This window comes from Pholis gunnellus (genome assembly GCF_910591455.1).
Source record: "Pholis gunnellus genome assembly, chromosome: 7".
Lineage (NCBI taxonomy): Eukaryota > Metazoa > Chordata > Actinopteri > Perciformes > Pholidae > Pholis > Pholis gunnellus.
The window spans coordinates 25,639,496-25,658,168 of record NC_136533.1 but is presented as its reverse complement, the minus strand read 5'-3'; the positions used below and the strand labels follow the sequence as shown (position 1 = coordinate 25,658,168).

At 42.6% G+C, this 18,673-nt stretch overlaps 1 protein-coding gene across 1 annotated transcript in view; it reads right to left on the bottom strand.

Moving 5' to 3' along the window:
* LOC306698772 (synaptic vesicle glycoprotein 2B-like) overlaps window positions 1-11,079 on the bottom strand; it is a gene marked incomplete at both ends in the record, with an annotated part of 34,888 nt that extends 23,809 nt beyond the window's left edge. Inside the window, 2 exons of the mRNA XM_079163246.1 lie at window positions 9,824-10,050; window positions 10,844-11,079. Coding sequence (XP_079019372.1) covers window positions 9,824-10,050; window positions 10,844-11,079 — 463 coding nt within the window. The remainder of the gene's footprint in view (window positions 1-9,823; window positions 10,051-10,843) is intronic.
* Window positions 11,080-18,673: the final 7,594 nt, after the last annotated feature.

Genomic DNA, 18,673 nt, shown 5'->3' with positions numbered 1-18,673 from the left:
TGATTACGTGTTCATCAGAGTGACGGCCAGGGGAAAGAAGCTGTTCCTGTGTTTGGTGGTTTTGGCGTACAGAGCTCTGTAGCGCCTACCAGAGGGGAGGAGTTGGAACAGCTTGTGTCCAGAGTGTGAAGGGTCTGCAGTTATGTTTCCTGCCCGTTTCCTGAATATGGAGGTGTACAAGTCCAGGATGGAGGGCAGGCTGGCACCAATGATCCTCTCTGCAGATCTGACAATCCGTTGTAGTCTGATCCTGTCCTGTTTAGTGGCCGATCCAAACCACACAGAGATGGAAGAGCAGAGAACAGACTGGATGATGGTGGAGTAAACCAGAATCAGCAGCTCCTGAGCTGGCGCAGGAAGTAAAACCTCTGCTGGGCCTTTTTCCTGATGGTGTCGATGTTGGGGGCCCACTTCAGGTCCTGGGAGATTGTGGATGCCTGAAACCTGAAGGTCTCCACCGCAGACACAGAGCTGTTGAGTATGGTGAGGGGGGACAGTGTTGGGGGGCTCCTCCTGAAGTCCACTGTCATCGCCACAGTTTTAAGCTTGTTCAGCTCCAGGTTGTTCTGACCACACCAGAGGACCAGCTGTTCATCCTCCCGTCTGTCGGTCTCTTGAGGTGCAGTCGTTGGTGTAGAGGGAGAAGAGCAGTGGGGAGAGCACACATCCCTGGAGGGCGCTAGTGCTGATAGTCCGGGTGCTGGATGTGATTTTTACCAGCCTCACCTGCTGCATCCTGTCTTTCAGGAAGTTTGTGATCCACTGACAGGTGCAGGCTGGCACAGTGAGCTGGAAGAGTTTGTAATGTCCTTCAGGTGGGTCAACACCAGTCTCTCAAAGGATTTCCTGACCACAGACGTCAGGGCGACGGGCTGTAGTCATTTAATCCTGTGATGGAGGATTTCTTGGGGACTGGGATGATTGTGGAGCGCTTGAAGCAGGAGGGGACTTCACACAGCTTCAGTGATCGGTTGAAGATCTGCGTGAAGATGGGGGCCAGCTGGTCAGCACAGACTTTCAGGCAGGAGTGGGACACACCGTCTGGGCCTGGTGCCTTCCTGATCTTCTGTCAGTGAAAGAGCCGACTCACATCCTCTTCGCAGATCCTCAGTGCCGGTGGGGGGTCGTTTGGGAGAGGTGAGGAGGTGGCAGGGGGTGTAGGTGCTTGTTTGATGTCAGAGCAGTTGGGGAGTTGGGGGGTGTTGAAGTGGGCTTATCAAACCTGCAGTAGAACACATTCAGGTCGTCAGCCAGTTGGTGATTCTCCTCAGTGGGGGGGATGGTCTCCTGTAGTTGGTGAGTACCTGCAGGCCTCTCCACACTGACGCAGGGTCGTTGGCTGAAACCCTGTTTTACAACTTTTCAGTGTAGTTCCTCTTTGCTACCTTGATCTCCTTTGTCAGTGTGTTTCTGGTCTGGATCTACACGATCCTGTCCCCACGTCTGTAGCCCTGCCTGAGTTTTGCAGTAAACCAGGGTTTATTGTTGTTATATGTGCAGAAGGTTTTAGTCGGCACACACATTTCCTTACAAAAACTGATGTACGATGTCACAGTGTCAGTGAGCTCATCCAGATCTGTAGCAGCAGCCTCAAAAACACTCCAGTCAGTGCAGACAAAGCAGGACTGCAACCCACCTGGAAGTGGTCGCGTTCAGTTTTACAATTGACAGGACGTATGTGAGCGGGTTGTTATCACTATACACAGTGACGTTTGGAGCATTATACAAATAATCACGGAATTTGCCCATTGCCCATTTTAAAGCTAGAAATTCTAACTTGCCTGCATGGTAGTTATAGTTATTCTCAGCTGCTGAGCGGGAGCCATAGGCAATGAATCTCAGCTTGCCATCTTGCTTTTGATACAGTACTGCTCCCAAGCCTTGGTGTGACACATCTGTCTGTACAACAAATAGCTGAGTGAAATCAGGGAAGCCCAACACTGGTGGGTGGAGCAAACAGACAATTAGTTGTTCAAGTGCCAGTTGGTGCTGATCAGTCCATGTGATTGGCTTGTTAGAGGGCACGACATGACTCTCTTTCTTTGTTTTTGATTTTGTTGTTTTGTCAGGGACCTCGTTTGGGTCTGTTTTCAGGAGGTCATACAGACAGCTCGCTTTCCTGGAGAAGTCTTTGATGTATTGTCTGTAGTAGGTGAGTAGACCGAGCATTTTTCTGAGCTGACCCACATTCTGTGGTCTGATGTCTTTCAATGCCCTGACTGCTTCAACTTTGCTGCCCTCTGCAGACACTATTCTGCCCAAATAACAGACCTCCGGTTTAAAGAGATCACACTTACTTGGTTTGAGTTTGATGCCATACTCCCTGAGGCGTTTCAGCACTTTTCGCACATCATCCACATGACTTTCAAAGGTCTTACTGAAAACCAGTTGTCGTCTAGATAAGGGATGCAGATGTTATCCCGGAGCACTTCCAAATTTTCCTCCATACAATGTTGGAAGGCAGCAGGGGCGTTCATGAGGCCAAAAGGAATGCGTATCCACTCATAAAGTCCCCACGGTGTAACAAAAGCTGTCACTGGTCTGCTCTCTTCGGAGATAAATGCCTGGTGATAAGCTTTTCCCTGGTCTACGAGGGAGAACCAGGAATTACCACCTAAACTGTCCATGATGTCTTGGACATGAGGGATAGGCTGGCGGTCGGGATGTGTCTTCCTGTTCAGATCTCTATAGTCTATACACAACTGGAGGGTGCCATCCTTTTTTCCAACGCATATGACAGGTGAGGAATATGAAGAATTAGACTTTCTCACCCAACCCTGTGCTATTAGGTCATGGAGGTAACCCTTCATCTCCTGGTACAGTGGTCTTGGCACTGATATGTACGTGCATTTGACTGGTTCAGGGTCTTTGAAAGAGATGGTCATTTGCAACCTATCAATGCAGCCGATATCATTGTCTGATCTTGAAAAGGAATGACACTCTTCTCTAAGCATCTGTCTCACTACCTGTCTCTGAACTTCATCCAGATGACCTAAGTCTACGGGTGGATCCCACTGTTCACTAGGGTTGGGTACCGAAACCCGGTGCCAATATGGAACCGGTACTTATACGACCGATACCTACCGGACCGAAACGCAACGCAGATTTCGGTGCTTCTTTTCGGTGCCTGAGCCGATTGAAATACTTCTTTTAACACTACTCTGATGACTCCGTCCTGGCAGCAGGTAACGATAGCTACCGTTTGTATAGCTACAGCAGCTAGCTAGCCATCAACCTTTTAACAGAGAAAATGCCGAAAGGTAAACGGTCAAAAGTGTGGCTGTTTTTATTTTGAAAGTTCATTGCTCACTGGCAGCGGTGGAGGAATGGAGACTACTGGACATCGCTGCGGTAAAGTTAGCAGACACTCAGGTCTCCGTGGTCAACTCAGCAGACACTTACATGTTAGTGACCTATACGCTGAAATTCACGGTAAACGCATTCAAACGGCACAGATCGGGAGCGAGCGAAGGACTTTGAATGTTAGCGGAAAGATTTTACGTGAGACAACATCCGGTTTCTTCAGAGGAACATCCGATTTTCAGAATAAGATGCCAACAAAGTATGAATTAAATTCACATTAAGTATAAAACATGCTACCTGCATCTCGTGAGTTAAAGGGAAAATACACCTACATTGTGCGTAAGTGTGTCTTTATTCTTTGATCGCTGGGTAACCATCATCACCTCGGAGTTACAGCATTATATTGATGAACAGTAGAGCTGCATTCACATGCTCTGTCATGAAGACGACACACATTTAGATGAAACGTGCTGAAACATTGTATTCCTGTTGCACAGCAGTGGAACGTTTCACATGACGTCACACACTGAGCACAGATAGTGAAGAGATATAACTGCTACTGTGTAAAGGGAATACTGCTGTTAAAAAGAACCTTATTTGTTTAAAGTGTTTGCAAACCAAATGTTATTGCACTTTTGTTCATATAGCAGTACTTTTAAAATAAAAGTGCACAATACACTACCTTTGAATTAATTATTGAACTTTGCCATAACAATGAGATTAATCGCAAAAATTCCATGCGATTAAAAATTGTAATCGTTGCCCAGCACTAATATGTATAGTATACTTTAAACAGTTAAATATATTGTTAAATTTGACTTGGCAATAAAAAAAGTATCGGTTCAGGCACCGTTTAGGCACCGGTATCGTTTTAAAAGGATCGTTTTAGCACTGGTATCGGAAAAAACCCAAACGATACCCATCCCTACTGTTCACTAGCTTTACAGGGAGTTTGGGTGCTAGTGTGATTCACTGTCGCTGGTGTTGTACGTTTTTCAAAGGTCTGGGCAGGCATCACTGTGAGAATGGTTTGTACTGTTCCAATTACAGTGCGCCCTAGCAAAACAATGTCATGATCAGTTGGGTTAGAGACCTTTCCTGACTCTGACTAGTGTGTCGTAGAACTCAAGACCATCTGGCCACCCAGGGTTCAGGTCTGGCGAAAATAGCATGGTCAAGTCTTGCTTGAAAGGCTGGACAGCTACACGACACTCAATCTGAATACTGCTGTGTTTTGGCACTGTAACCATCTCTTTCTTTGTTTTCACTGTATACTTGTCTATCTGCTCTGCACTCACAACCTGTATAAAAGCTCTCACCTTATTTCTTTTGAGACTTGGGAAGCATCTGGGTCATCACCTGACAGAAGGAGCGATCAGGGCAGCAGGACTGTGGATCTTGGGAGGCAAGACGTTAATCAATTCAGCACTCCACAAATGCATAATCTGCCGCAAGCTGCGTGGAAAACTGGAAGAACAACGCTTGGCAGACCTGCCACCCGAGCATCTCAAAACTTGTCCTCCTTTTACATATGTGGGGCTCGATGTATTTGGACCTTGGTCTGTCACAACCAGACGCACCAGAGGAGGACATGTTGAGAGTAAGCAATGACCATCATGTTTTGCTGTATGAGTTCAAGGGCTGTACATGTCGAGATAATCAAGTCTTTAGACACGTCCAGCTGCATAAACGCTCTTTGGAGGTTCTTCGCACTGAGAGGTCCTGCGAAACAGCTCCAATCGGATTATGGTACCAACTTTATTGGAGCGTGCAAGGAGCTTGGGATGGACAAAACGGTGCAGAAGTACGTCAGCGAGTAGGGGTGTAGCTGGGTATTTAACCCGCCACATGCCTCTCATATGGGAGGCTCTTGGCAGCGCATGATTGGCATCGCCAGAAGAATCCTCAATTCAATGTTTCTTCAGCAAAACACTCGCCTAACCCATGAAGTGGTTTGCAGCCATAATTAATACACGACTACTCCTACCTGTGTCAACGAACCCAGACAAACTGTTCATACTCTCGCCAGCAATGCTCCTTACACAAAAGACAGGAGTTCCACCTCCACCTGGAGATTTCTCGGACATGGACCTGTACACAAAGCAATGGAGACAAGTCCAGGCTCTAGCGAACCAGTTCTGGACTCGCTGGAGCCGTGAATACTTACCTTCCTTACAACATAGACAGAAGTGGTCGGTGCCACGTAGAAACCTTTAAGTCGGAGATCTAGTTCTCCTCAGGGACAAGCAGACTGCCCGCAACTGCCTGCCTATGGCGAGTATCGCTGCAACGTTCCCTGGAAAGGATGGACATGTACGAAAGGTCGAGGTGAAGACGACTGACCAAGGCAGTGTCAAGACTTTTCTTAGACCAATTACATAAATTGTTCTACTTCTATCCAAGGACTGTTGAAGGACTGCTAATTTGTAGTGACCTCACATAGGTCAGACGGGGAGCGTGTTGCCTTTAAAGGCTTTTCTACTTCGTTAAGATAATTTGTTTGTACTTATTTCAAGACGAAAATATAGTTATTGTAATGTTGTTTTTCTGGTCACCTCATGACATCACTTCAGGGTCGGTCACTTCTGGTTGAATCACGTCCGGCTATTGTACTTCCGGTTCGGTAACTTTGTTAGCTGTAGCCAAACAATAGAGAACGGCATGCTCAGAAGAGTAATCCGCTCGCTTCCACCTGGAAGCATCCTAGAAGCAATGTCGTAAGTTCATTTATTTGATTTGTTTGTTGATATGCAAATGATTGCAGTTGTATATTTATATTTACAACCATGCAACTGTGCAATGTTTATTACGCAGACTGAATATTTGTATTGTCTTTATTTTCAGTTTTCACAACATGTTAATGGGGAAGAGTGAAACTTACTACGACTCTGTCTTCATTGGCTGTGGTTTAACTTGGTGTTTAATCAGAGTTTCGACACACTGCATGGAACACTACAAGCTCTGATAACAACACACACTGCATCCTCTGCTCAGGTAGACATTACTCCTCTAAATCTTTACAGAGAAGATATCTGTACTTTGCTGCTATATTAATGCTCTGTTAAGGGTGTAAAAATCATGCTAATGAAACTGGCTTTTGCTTACTTAGGTGTGTTGTTCCAAAAATGATTTGGTCCAGGGAGCCATCTTTAGGCTTTGGTAGTTTGTCCACCTGACAGTGTTTACATAAAGCTTTGTGTTGTCCCATTTAGAAGTTCTATCTGAGAAAGGCACTGCATCCCCCCCCAAACCTAACTGGTGCCCTGGCAACATTACACCCCAGTTTGCAGATGCCATGGAACAGGGGAGAGATGAAACAGCACTAAAATGCTGTACAGCTCTTTCCAAGGTCAGGACAGAGGATATCGACCACTCTGCCGACGTCTGCTCTGCTGACTCAAACAGAACACTGTTCTGGACCAAACCCAGGTTAGGTGTGAGACAGGAGTTGATGTTGTCTCTCTGCTACAGCCATCAACCTGTCTGCTGCTGAGTGGTCGTAGAGAGGAAGAGCTAAACACACAGAAGGACTGCCCAGTTCCAGATGGGAATTCAGTTTAGTGTGATGTATGACATCTCATAGTTTCTTCTGGTCACTAAAGGTTAATACAGGTCCCCTCTCTAAAGTGCATTACCTTTTACATGATTTCAGTATTGGAACATACATGGAGTATATAACGTAAAATGTTAATAATTGGGAAAATCAATGATACACACAAACCAACACATTCTCATCCCCAACTGGTGACATTTGCATAGTGTCTTTTCAAAATAAATGGAAGTTAGGTTTAAGAAAAGAGCTGGTTGATGTTAACATGACTGACTAGTGACTCTTGTGACAAAATGTCGATGCACCTCCCCTTCCTCTTTGATACTGCGTGCACTGCTCTAAACGTGTGATAGAGATGCGGGCGAGTTAACATTTAAGTCAGTTGAAAGTGCGGAGCATCAGTTCCAGACTGCGATGGCACTGACCAACCGTCAGTATTTAACAGGTTGGCAGAGACTGACTCATTCCTGCCTCCTCAGAGCCCATTAGCTTATTAGACTGCAGGGCCATGAGGATTTACTGAGAAGCTTCAGGAAATCATTCACTCCCCAAGACAGTGTGTGTGTGTGTGTGTGGACTGTGTGTGTGTGTGTGTGGACTGTGTGTGTGTGTGTGTGTGTGTGTGTGTGTGTGGACTGTGTGTGTGTGGACTGTGTGTGGACTGTGTGTGTGTGTGTGTGTGGACTGTGTGTGGACTGTGTGAATGTGTAAATGAAAAGCTTCATAATATCACTGATTCCTCTAGCGCTAACTACATGTGTGTAGTTTACTTTTATGTTTGCTGTGGTGATTATGGAAGGAAACCTGATCATATTTTTTTATTTATAAAAGATATTTTTAAAATATTGTCATATAGGCCATAAAGTATCCTCTACTCTTTAAGAATACATCAAAGCAACACATTGACTTAACGCTATACACATTTAGTTATAGTTAGATCAATCATGCTCTAGATCAGTGGTCCCCAAACTAAGGCCCGCGGGCCGGATACGGCCCGCCTCCACATTTGGCCTGGCCCCCTGAACAACACCAGAGACGCATTATGATTTTGTTTCAGTCTGGCCACGCAAATCCTAGACTAGCCCCTTCCAAATAGAACGGAATAATGGCGAAAAGGTTAGGTAAGAGAAAAATCGATTCAGAATGCAGGGTATTTAACCTGCAGTGGTCAAACGATTATTTTTTTGTTCAATGCAAAGAAAAGGCTGTTTGTCTCATCTGTCAAGAGGCGGTGGCGGTATTCAAAGAATACAATCTGCGCCGACACTATGAATCCCGTCACAAAGACAAGTATGATAACTTGCAAGGCCAAATGCGAGCAGACAAACTCTCAAAGCTAAAAAGTGGACTGTTAGCTCAGCAGAATACATTTGTACGCCAAGCTCAGCTGAACCAGTCATCCGTTCGGGCCAGCTTTCGGGTTGCTCAACTGATAGCAAGCAGCGGTAAACCTTTCACTGATGGAGAGTTTGTCAAGAAATGTTTGAATGCTGTCGCGGAAGAGGTGTGTCCCGAGAAGAAAGATGTCTTTAATGCCGTGAGTCTGTCGGCGAGTACAATCACCAGACGCATTGAAGAAATCGGGGGTAATGTATATGCCCAGCTGCAGCAGAAGACGAAAGAATTTGACACGGTACAACAGAAAGTTAATGTTCAATGGACTTTTTTTCTGTGAAGAACCCAGAGAGGGTTATTTGGTTATTATTTATTTCACAAATAGTGTTATTTATTTCCTGACTTTTTTCTGTGAAGAACCCAGAGAGGGTTATTTGGTTATTATTTATTTCATAAATAGTGTTATTTATTTCCTGACTTTTCTTTCTGTGAAGATCCCGGAAAGGGTTATTAATATTTGGTTATGTGTGGCTTTCTGGAAAACAATAAATGTTTACGTTTAGGCACCCCTGCGATCGTCACACTTTTTCTGTTACAAACTGACCCCGGCCCCCATCAGAGAAGGGGAAAGTTATGTGGCCCACACAGGAAAAGGTTTGGGGACCCCTGCTCTAGATGAAGCAGTGATATTATAAATCTGTTCATTTAAACACATTCACACAGTCGCTGATTTATTACCAGCTGTCCTTCCTGCATTTGGCAGCTTAAACTGTGCTAAGTTGTAATTTATCCAATGAAGTCCATTAGAAAGAATTTCCTCATGCAAAGGTTCAGAACATCACAAAAAATTTGAACTTGCGCTATGATTTAGTTACATATATATTGAATTAGCCTAGCAGTTGTATTGAAAGCACTTCATTTTAGAAAAACGAACTGAACTGAATTCACCTTGAGCTTTAAATTCAGGTTCATTCAGGTGTGAAGTGATGTCAACCAAAAAAGCCACGATATTATATATAGAGAAATGTGTGTGCAGGGACTTTCTCTGTGGTTATTAAAACCACTTGTTTCAGCTCTATTCTCTCTGTTAACATCTTTGTTGGACAGTGAATTCATGTGTTAGGTTTCTGATCATATTGAGCTCTTAGATTGTTTATTATCAGTGACTTCATGTGAGTGGGTACGTTTGCTCAAAAGATTTGTGCTGTCTCGTAGTGACACTTCACATTGCCAATTTTAATAATGTTCACGGTCTATAAACACATGAGACATACTGGTTATGAACTGTCCGTGGTGAGAATGAACATATAAGAGTCTGTCCATTCTTGGTTAAAGACTCTGGTCTCTGGTCTCTCTGTCCACTTTTCTCTTTTTGGAGAACGTCATGTGAAATAACTTCTCTGACTCACGTACTTCTTCGACTGTTGGCTCTCTCTCCCCGTCTCTCCTGTTTGTCTAAATCTCACTGGAGTTGCGGTGCTTATCAGAATTGGCTGTGCAGCATCACATGAGATGATATAAAACGCATGTTTTTGATCGGTGTGTTTCCTGGACCGAGTACTAGAAAAGCTAGAAAAGGCTGTGCCGGATATAAAACACTCTGTAATCTACAGTAAATCAGTAATCAGCCCTTACCCAACATTCCTTTCTCTGCGTTGGAGAGACACAGATCCTTCTCTGCAGATGGAAGAACAAATGCTACCACAAAACATTCCACTCCATCAGCCATCAGAGCCAGGCCCAGCACCATAAACAGCGTCCACTGGAACTTCCCATGGCCACAGTCCTCCATGATGTCCTCGTATTGTTCAGATAACTCTTCTAGTTCAGAGACTGGACTGCCGGCTGATCGAGCTTTAGCCCTGCGACACAGAAAGAGATGGAAAATAAAAAGTCATACAGATGGCAAGAAAATGTGTCTGTGTTTATTAACACTAGATCAGATTCCTTTTAAACTTTTACATTTCTCTAGTAGAAAGATGGTTTCTGGTGATGTTAGTCAGATCAAGTGATTTCAAGCCCTTAAACAGGAAGATCACTGTGTTGTGTTTGCTCTGAAGAATCACATACTGAGACTCTAACCATTGGACCAGGACGGGTTCTCTAGTTCAAGCAGCATGTCTACACCTCATTGTGAGCTTTCCCAGATGCTCTCTCTGTTCTCTGATTTTTTCATTGCCAAAAACTAGATGCACTTTTATCTGGGGCACCTTGGCTTGCCCGGATCCAGCAGGTGTCTCAGTAGAGCAGTGAGGTACTATAAATGCAGAAAAAACACTGCAAGAGTTCAGGTGCAGCCTGTAGTGATATTACAATTGTTTGAATGTCCCCGTCATGTTTACTTTTACAAAGAACATTTCATCTTCTTTCATCAACTCAGTCCTAAACGAGAATTGGTTCCAAATTAGTAAAATACCCCAATACCGTTATCGGTTCTGCTATAGGTACTTTAAAAGTTACGGAGTGAGAACTCCACAGACAATAGCAGCGTCGTAAACCTCCTCTCGCTGTCTCTGTGTCTTGATGTATTTTTTACTTTTCCAGAGTGAATACACTACATATTCAAAACCTCCTTAGAATTCGCACATCTGCAGCTAAACTGTTGCACATTTTTTGGTACATTTACACAAGAACAACAAGAACAAATATGCTCACCGTGCAGCTCTTTGTGCAGCCTTCACCTCGTCAGGATGCGGGATACCTTGATATTCTCCCTCGTACGTCTGATCCTCTTCATCATGTCCTTCGGTTACGTCGCTCGCTGCATCCTCTTCCTGGGGAGGGAAGTCTTCCTGGTAACCATATCCATCATGGCCACCACCTTCTCCATAAGTCCCATAGCGGTCCCCCCCTCCTTGGGGGTAAATGTTGTTTTGATAGGGGTCTGCCATCTAGGCTTGCTAGGCTAACAGCTAATTTCACAGCAAGTTTTTTTTTTTTTTGGCTTATTAGTGATGTCTACTCTGGTGTTGAATTTCAGAAATAAGTGATTGAGATTAACTTGATTTTGATCTTTAGTTAAACATGATGAGTCATTTGGCCTAAAAATGCTTCACTTTGAGTCATTGGTCTCAGTGACTGTGTTCCTTTTACTGGCTTTTAAAGTTGATAGTAAATAATGGTGTTCACTAATTCATCCACTTTGCTAGCTTATTCAGTTAATATTTGCTAGATAAGAGCAGATATTCTGAATGTAAATTAGCTCAAGATGGAATGTATCTGTGTAGTAATGTGTGTTCTGTGGTGGTGTCAAATCGATTCTTCAATTTTCATTCCTGAAAACAGAAAAACTCAAGATGAAGTGCAAATTGTAGCATACACGTGGACACCTGCAAGATTGTCTACATTCACAAAGATGGGTATGGGGAAATTTAGGGGGAAATTTGCCAACCTGGCAAGCCGAGTATATCTCTTAAAACAAGTAGTTAAATGTGTATTTGTTTTAACAGTGTGGGAGGGAGAGCAGCGGGGGAGTAAAAATAGACTCCTGTTATAGTCCTTCTGGCCTTTATGAATTGTCAATTAGTTATTGACCTCATAAAGATGATCCTGTGAGTCCACTATATTTAATTACTTAAATCCTTGATAACCAGTGATAACCAGTGATAACGCCCATTTAAATGGCTGATAACTGATAAAATGAGTACTGGCAGTGCTTTCCTGGCACACCAATCCACAATCCTAACTAACTAAATCATGTAATACCAAAAGAGAAAAAAATAGCCAAACACTTAATCAATTCAATAATCATCTACAACCCAATACCACTAGCGGTTGATGAACTGGGGTTGTGGTTGGCGACACTGGGTGAGGATTGGGTGGAACGGACAATCAGTGGACTTAGAAGTTTGAATTGATCTACAATATTGTTTATGGAACTATATGAACTGTTTTCAATGCATTTGCCTCCAACACACCTTTTGATTTGCAGTAGAAACTGTAGAATAATTAATTATAATGACACGTTTCAAATGCACATACGTACAAAGGTTTCTGTGGTTTTGTTGCAACAGTCTGAAGCTTGTGGATGTGTCGTGTGGAATAATGTTTTGACTGCAGATGACAATAAGTGGCCGTAAAGAGAGTCACCAGCTTAAATGAAAGGCTGTAGGTACAGGCTGCTAACTCTGGTTCACTAATCTTCATTTTGCCTCACTGTCATTCACGCTGTAATAGAAATACCTTTTTCTCACATGTCAGCTAGCTGAAAAAACTAGAATAAAAGTGGAAAACAAGAAAAATATATCTAAAAGGGTTTTGTTTGATTTCAGAGAAGTTTATGTAAGAGTGACCAAACTTTTAAGGAGCGCTAGTGCTCTGACCGGTCGATCTGTTCGGAGCATGCGGGTGGCAGGCCATGAGACACATTCATTCTTGGCAGCAGGATTGCAGTATGCTACTAGATTAACCTCGCCACACCCATCCACATGGGACACACGGTGAGTGACCAAAATACCAAACCAGCCTAGTCGAGGAAATGACCTGACTGTCGAAACCAGTTGACCGTTACAACACTGCGTCCCATTCCCTGCTCTGAGCCCTCAGTCTTCCTGTTTGTGTCGTCTCAGAGGTGACTGGGTCCTAGCCACCATTTCCATGCTTTTCTTGGCCAGGAAGTCAGTGTCACTGCAAAGCATATTTTGCTTTTTCAGCACGCAACCCACTGCCACGCCATCATACACCAACAATACAGCATGAGCCATGAGACCCAAAGCACATTGATGGATAATGATGAAATGCACGCATTGACATCGTAGGCATAGTAGCATTGCAATTTTTAAATAAAGTGCTGCAGCATTTGTTATATTAAAACAATTACATATAATTGAATTAGTTGTGTATTATTATATAAAATGCCTAAATAGCATCATTTCGCATAAAACCCCCTCCAATGAACTCAAAAGCACCAATTAGTGCACGGCTTTACACTGCGGGTTAACACTGCAATGCTGTAAACCTGTCAACATCACATGACATGTGCACACAGGTGTTTAAGGAACTGTGTTGAAAGCAGATGAATGATAAAGACATTCAAACCACGTGGAGACAGTAGCTCTCCCTCAGGCACCACTTCTCAAAGACCCAGGCCCCTCGCTCTCCGTAAGTCTGATGAATGTGTACAGCGGATGGCCCAGGGTGGTCGGTAGACATCCTGCATGTCCAGATTGCACCTGGATAGACTTTATTTAACTAATTATGTGACTTTTGAAGGTTATTGGCAACACCAGATCTTATTTAGGGCCTTTAAAGCAAACCCATGTCATGAGGAATAGCTGGACATTTTGGGAAATGTGTCTATTTGCTTCCTTGCTGAGAATATGATGACAAGATCAATATCAGTCTCATGCCTCCGCATTAAGTACCGAGCTGGGCCAGGAGGTGATTAGCTTAGCCTGTCTCTGCAGACTAGCTGTTCAAATATACCGAAACCTTCTAAAGTACACTAATGAACACATAAAGATAAGCGAGTTATGCAGTGTTCCCGTGTGTTATATTAACATATAACAGTTTTGTTTCTGTTTGTTTATGGATCAAACAAATGAGATACAACTCTGGTAATTAGTGAGCTTTAGAGGTGTTTGAAACTTTACACAGCCAGATGTTTCCCCCTGCTTCCACTCCTAATGCTAAGTTAAGCTACAGTACGTGCCTCCTGGCTATGGCTCCATCGTCTTCATTTGCTTTTGAAATGATGTGCTGCAGGGATTTCAGCAGCATTTTAAGATGGACACCATCTGCTGTTTGGGGCATTTTGGGTGCTGTATATATGTGCTTTGTGCCTCCTGTGTAGAAACATGTTCTCTGCAGTCAGGACGGCCTTTAGCTCAATGATAGGACTGGCCATTATTGAAGCCTGCTGATGCACAATAGATTCACAGCATTCAATCTGCACGTGTGCCCTGTTTTGCCTGGAATTATGCTGTGTCAGTGTTTAGAAAATCATACATTTTAGTAAAAACTGAATTCGATATATTGAAATATTTCACAAGGCATTGTGCTGCTTGAAAAGGGATGCCCCTAATTACTAGCTTATTAATTTATTTAAGGCTTTTACAATTAGGGATGATTACCCATCTATACCAATAGTTTGTAAAGCGACCTCTAGCTGTTAGCGGTGGGTGGGAGTCCAACGTTGTGTTTGGCTAACAGATATAACAGCTTACAGGGCTAATACAGCTAATACAGCTAATGGACTGACAGTTACTGTTAAACAGGTTTTATGTTTGTTTGTCATGTTATTTTGCCTCCAAATAATCGCAGCATATTTATTGTGTAAGACGTGCAAGTGAAAAACATTTGATACAGTTGCAGTCTAAATGAGGGGTTGGACAATTGTGGTTTGTATTTATTCAATCAAACATTACAGTGGTCACTGAAGACACTTCCCTTTTGAAAGTTCTGGCATATGAACATTAACAAATATGAGAAGAGAGAACAAAAGCAACAATATCAGGTATTTATCAGGTCATACAACTCCATTGTTTTTTATTCTTGCCAGTCTAACTTTGCATATATATATATATATATCAGTTTTGGATATTGCATTGCATTAAAGTACTTGCTTTAATACACATTGTTATACTGAATGACGCTTCAGTGGGGTACAATTTTGTGAAACTTAAAAAAGTGATTATCTGCAGTATAAATGTGCTTTAATATGCAATGGTGTCACTCCCAAAAATTGAAATATGCTTTTTGAATAAAATGTTTTTACATTTGTTTAACCGTATCTGTATTTGACCAATTTAAGGGCGTAGGTTTGGTTTCAACACTGGTAGTAAGCCAGAAAATGTTGAGCGCCAAACACTTTTTTTAATCAATTTACATTGGAAACATCTTTATTTATGTAAAGGAAAACACATCATTCTTGAGCCAGATGATAATTTCTCCTCTTTTGTGTCTTTAACTTCTTTAAATGTGCAGGTGGCACCTGTACACCTCCACATGTTCAAAACCTTCTTTACATTTAAAACATTTCCCAAATATATCTGTTGGAAGTCATGGTTAGTCGTAATAATGTGAGAAAAAAAGTTGTAATACTACGAGAATACTTCCAGGGAGTACAACATTGACGACTGCTAACATCCTTAAACTATGCACTTTCTGTACCCAGAGATAAACAGTGAAAGACACATTGAAGAGCAGCTCATTGACCCACTTGGCCACAAAGAAGTGAGCGCTTCTGTCAGCAGTAAACTAATGCAGGAAACATACATATGTTTTATTTATCACCACAGGTAGAGAGATGTTTTCCTCTGTTTCTTTTTGAAAATATATTTTTCTGAATTTATAAATCCATTGTGCAATGAAATTCGTTAGCATAGCCGTTAGCATAGCTGTTCATTCACCCCAGTTTAGTCTGGTGGTGTAGTTGCCATGGCAACAAGTGCCAACTGATGTTAGCCTACATTAGCTTAGCTTAATAAAAACGAGTAGCCATACTATTACAATTTTTTTACTAAACCAATTCCAACTACCAACAGTCATATCTTCAAGGACCTTAATATTGTTACATATTTTCAAATAACGACAAATAAGGCTAAACTGCCGCAGCACTTCTCCCACACAGTGGCACTTGCCGCGGTAGCTGAGCTTGCAGCAGGAAGTGCCTCCACTTGCTGCCACTGCCACATTTTGAGCCCTTTCTCGCAGACGCCATCGCAAGGATTCTACGCTGCGTTCACAGTGGTGTGTGAAAGTGCGAAACGTCAGATATTAAAGTGTGGTAGTTGAACGGCCCAATACGGCATAGTTTATTGCTCATTCACTGTGATTCGTGCCAAGTAGAGGCTAAAACAGCTTGCTAAACAGAACTTTGTCACTAGCGTAATTTGTTTTACTTGCAATCACGTGAATATTGTGTATAGAAAGTGTTGAATCATAATTCTTGCGGTGCCCACGTTACCTAAAGGCAATGTGGTTGAGGATGGTCCTCAGCCTTCTTTGTTATGCTGTCACTCATGATGACACGCCCCTCTCAGTTGATACCACGCCCCCCACGCTAGATCAGGGTAAAAAGTCTGAACTGAAAAAAAGATTTGAAACTGAAAATTTAAAATCTGAAACTGAAAAATATAAGAACTCAAGAACTTATTTTTATTTTGAATTAGGGCTGTGAAATGATTAAAAATTTTAATCAAATTAATCACAGGTTTCTGTGGATTAATCATGATTAATCACATATTACCGATTTTTGTCATTATTGTGCGTCTTTGCGGTGCTTTGATGCTCGAGTCCCCCGTTGCCACTCGCAAAACTTCCCCTCGTCCTCAACAATATTAATCGGTCTACAGCTTTTTGCAATCCATTTGGCAACTGTGCTAGTCAACTTGTCACAGGCAGACTTAGTGAGGGAACTACGTTGTTCAGTGAGGGTGGTTTGGCGCATTCCACTTAAACTCCCCTCACCGACCAACGCATGCGTCGCGTTGAGATGGTACTTTAGGCTGGTAGTGCTACGGTGAAACGATAACATCTTCCCGTTTACGTTTACGCCCCTTTTCCTAGAGGCGGGAATTGCCCCCTCTCTACGGCAACGCTGATGGGACATATCTTCAACACCAGAAAGGACAAACATGAGACAGTCTGTTACATGTGTTTGTTTGGATAGCAGCTAACGTCTGACTGCATTAGAGATGTTTTGATTGAGACCTGTATGCTTTTGCTTCGATTATTGTTGTGTCACCTTCGTGATCTTAATGTTTTGGATATATCCTTCCACTGCATATTGCAGTCTCTTTGCCTTGATCCGGAGAATATCACGGCGATATTACTCCAAAAGGTATCACTGACACTGACAGATATAGCGCTGGTCCCCGTCCTCGCCATGCTTTTGGGTTGACAGTCCTGGGAGTTTTGTCGACGTGGCAACAGTAACTAAGGGGGCGAACGGTCAATTGTGGGTATATTGGAAGCTCATTCTGCGCATACGTTAAATACGTTAAAAAAAATAACGAATTAATCCTGTAATTTAATCATAACGTGTTAACGCGTTATTTTTCACAGCTCTATTTTGAATACATTGCTGTATTTTTCAATGTTCAAGACCACAACTTGAACTTTCAGGTTCAAATTTCTTTTCCAAATGAACAAAACTTTTGACCTGGATTTAGCTCCATAATCCCTCCTCTGTTGCTCTCCTGAGGTTTCTTCCTTTTTTTCACCCCGTTAAAGGGAGGAGTTTTTCTTCTACTGATCTGAGGGTCCTGGGACAGAGGAGGTCGTATGTCTACAGATTGTAAAGCCCTCTGAGACAAATTTTTGATTTTGGGCTACATTGAGTATAGCAGATCCAAATGTTTCAAAGTCAATATTCATCGTCAACTCATGTCCGTGCAACCGTCCATGTGGGAAGCATAGCCGAGGCTTCACTTGCACCACCACTTCATCTCCCACATCCTGCCCCAATTTTGATTCGCTTTAGCTGTTGAGTTAGAAAGTATGCCTGAGCGCCAGACCAAAAAGCATCTGGGAATTGCGCTCATCAGCTGCATACGATTGTTTCAGACTTTCCAATAACTCCAGAGCTAGTAAAGTTGAAAAGTCAAAATTTATTGTAAAAAGATAGATGCAATCTTTTTCAAAATTCAAAACAAGTTTTTATCTAACTAAATATTCTCCTTCAGTCTATATTTGTTGGGAAATATAATAAGATTTTAGTGAAGATACATGCGTTTTGGAAGTCTTGAGCATAAATGAGACTTGAATTATGCTACACAAGTTGTGTGAGACTTGGATTATGCTACACAAGTTGTGTGATAGTTTGTAAAGAGATATTTTAAAGGAATACTTTAATATAAATCATGATCGATGTGAGATAGCCTACAGAAGTTGAATCACAAGTTAATCTGGGTGGATCACAGTTTCCCACAGCTGAGAGTCATCTGCAGTGTTTGAGCTCAGTATATGTTTAACTCACAGGCTGTATGAATGCACGGACAGGTCTATCGGTCTCAAATCGACCCCACATCAGATTAATAACGATATATGATACAAATATAAGACGGACAACAGAGCGTTTCTTAAAGGATTTATTGACGTAAGTATTTTGAACAGCCATCGACACCGACCACCAACTTTGTCATTCACTCTGGTCCTCGTTATGTGTCCTCGGCACATAGGAGATCCGGTTCTCTCCTTCACACCATGAGTGCAGCAGCCTCTCACAGAAGAAGGTCTTTATAAAGCATGCATGCTGCTAGATTTCATGGCGTAATGTTTTAGTTGTGCTTTTTATAGTCCTTCATTGTAGTTTCTCCATGGCAGACCAACGTTAGTGACATCCGCCGTCGCATCATAATGACGTAGCTTAGTGAAAGTGGAGTCGGATTCTCTAAAGCCTCTTGGACCCTAGGCCTTTTTTTAGGCCTCTTCTCGAAAATTGTAACCCATACAAAAGAGACTACAATTCTGTAACTACAAGGCCTATTTTAAAAATGTTGATGGTTGAATAACACTCAGAATTGTGAGATTTGATGAGATGAG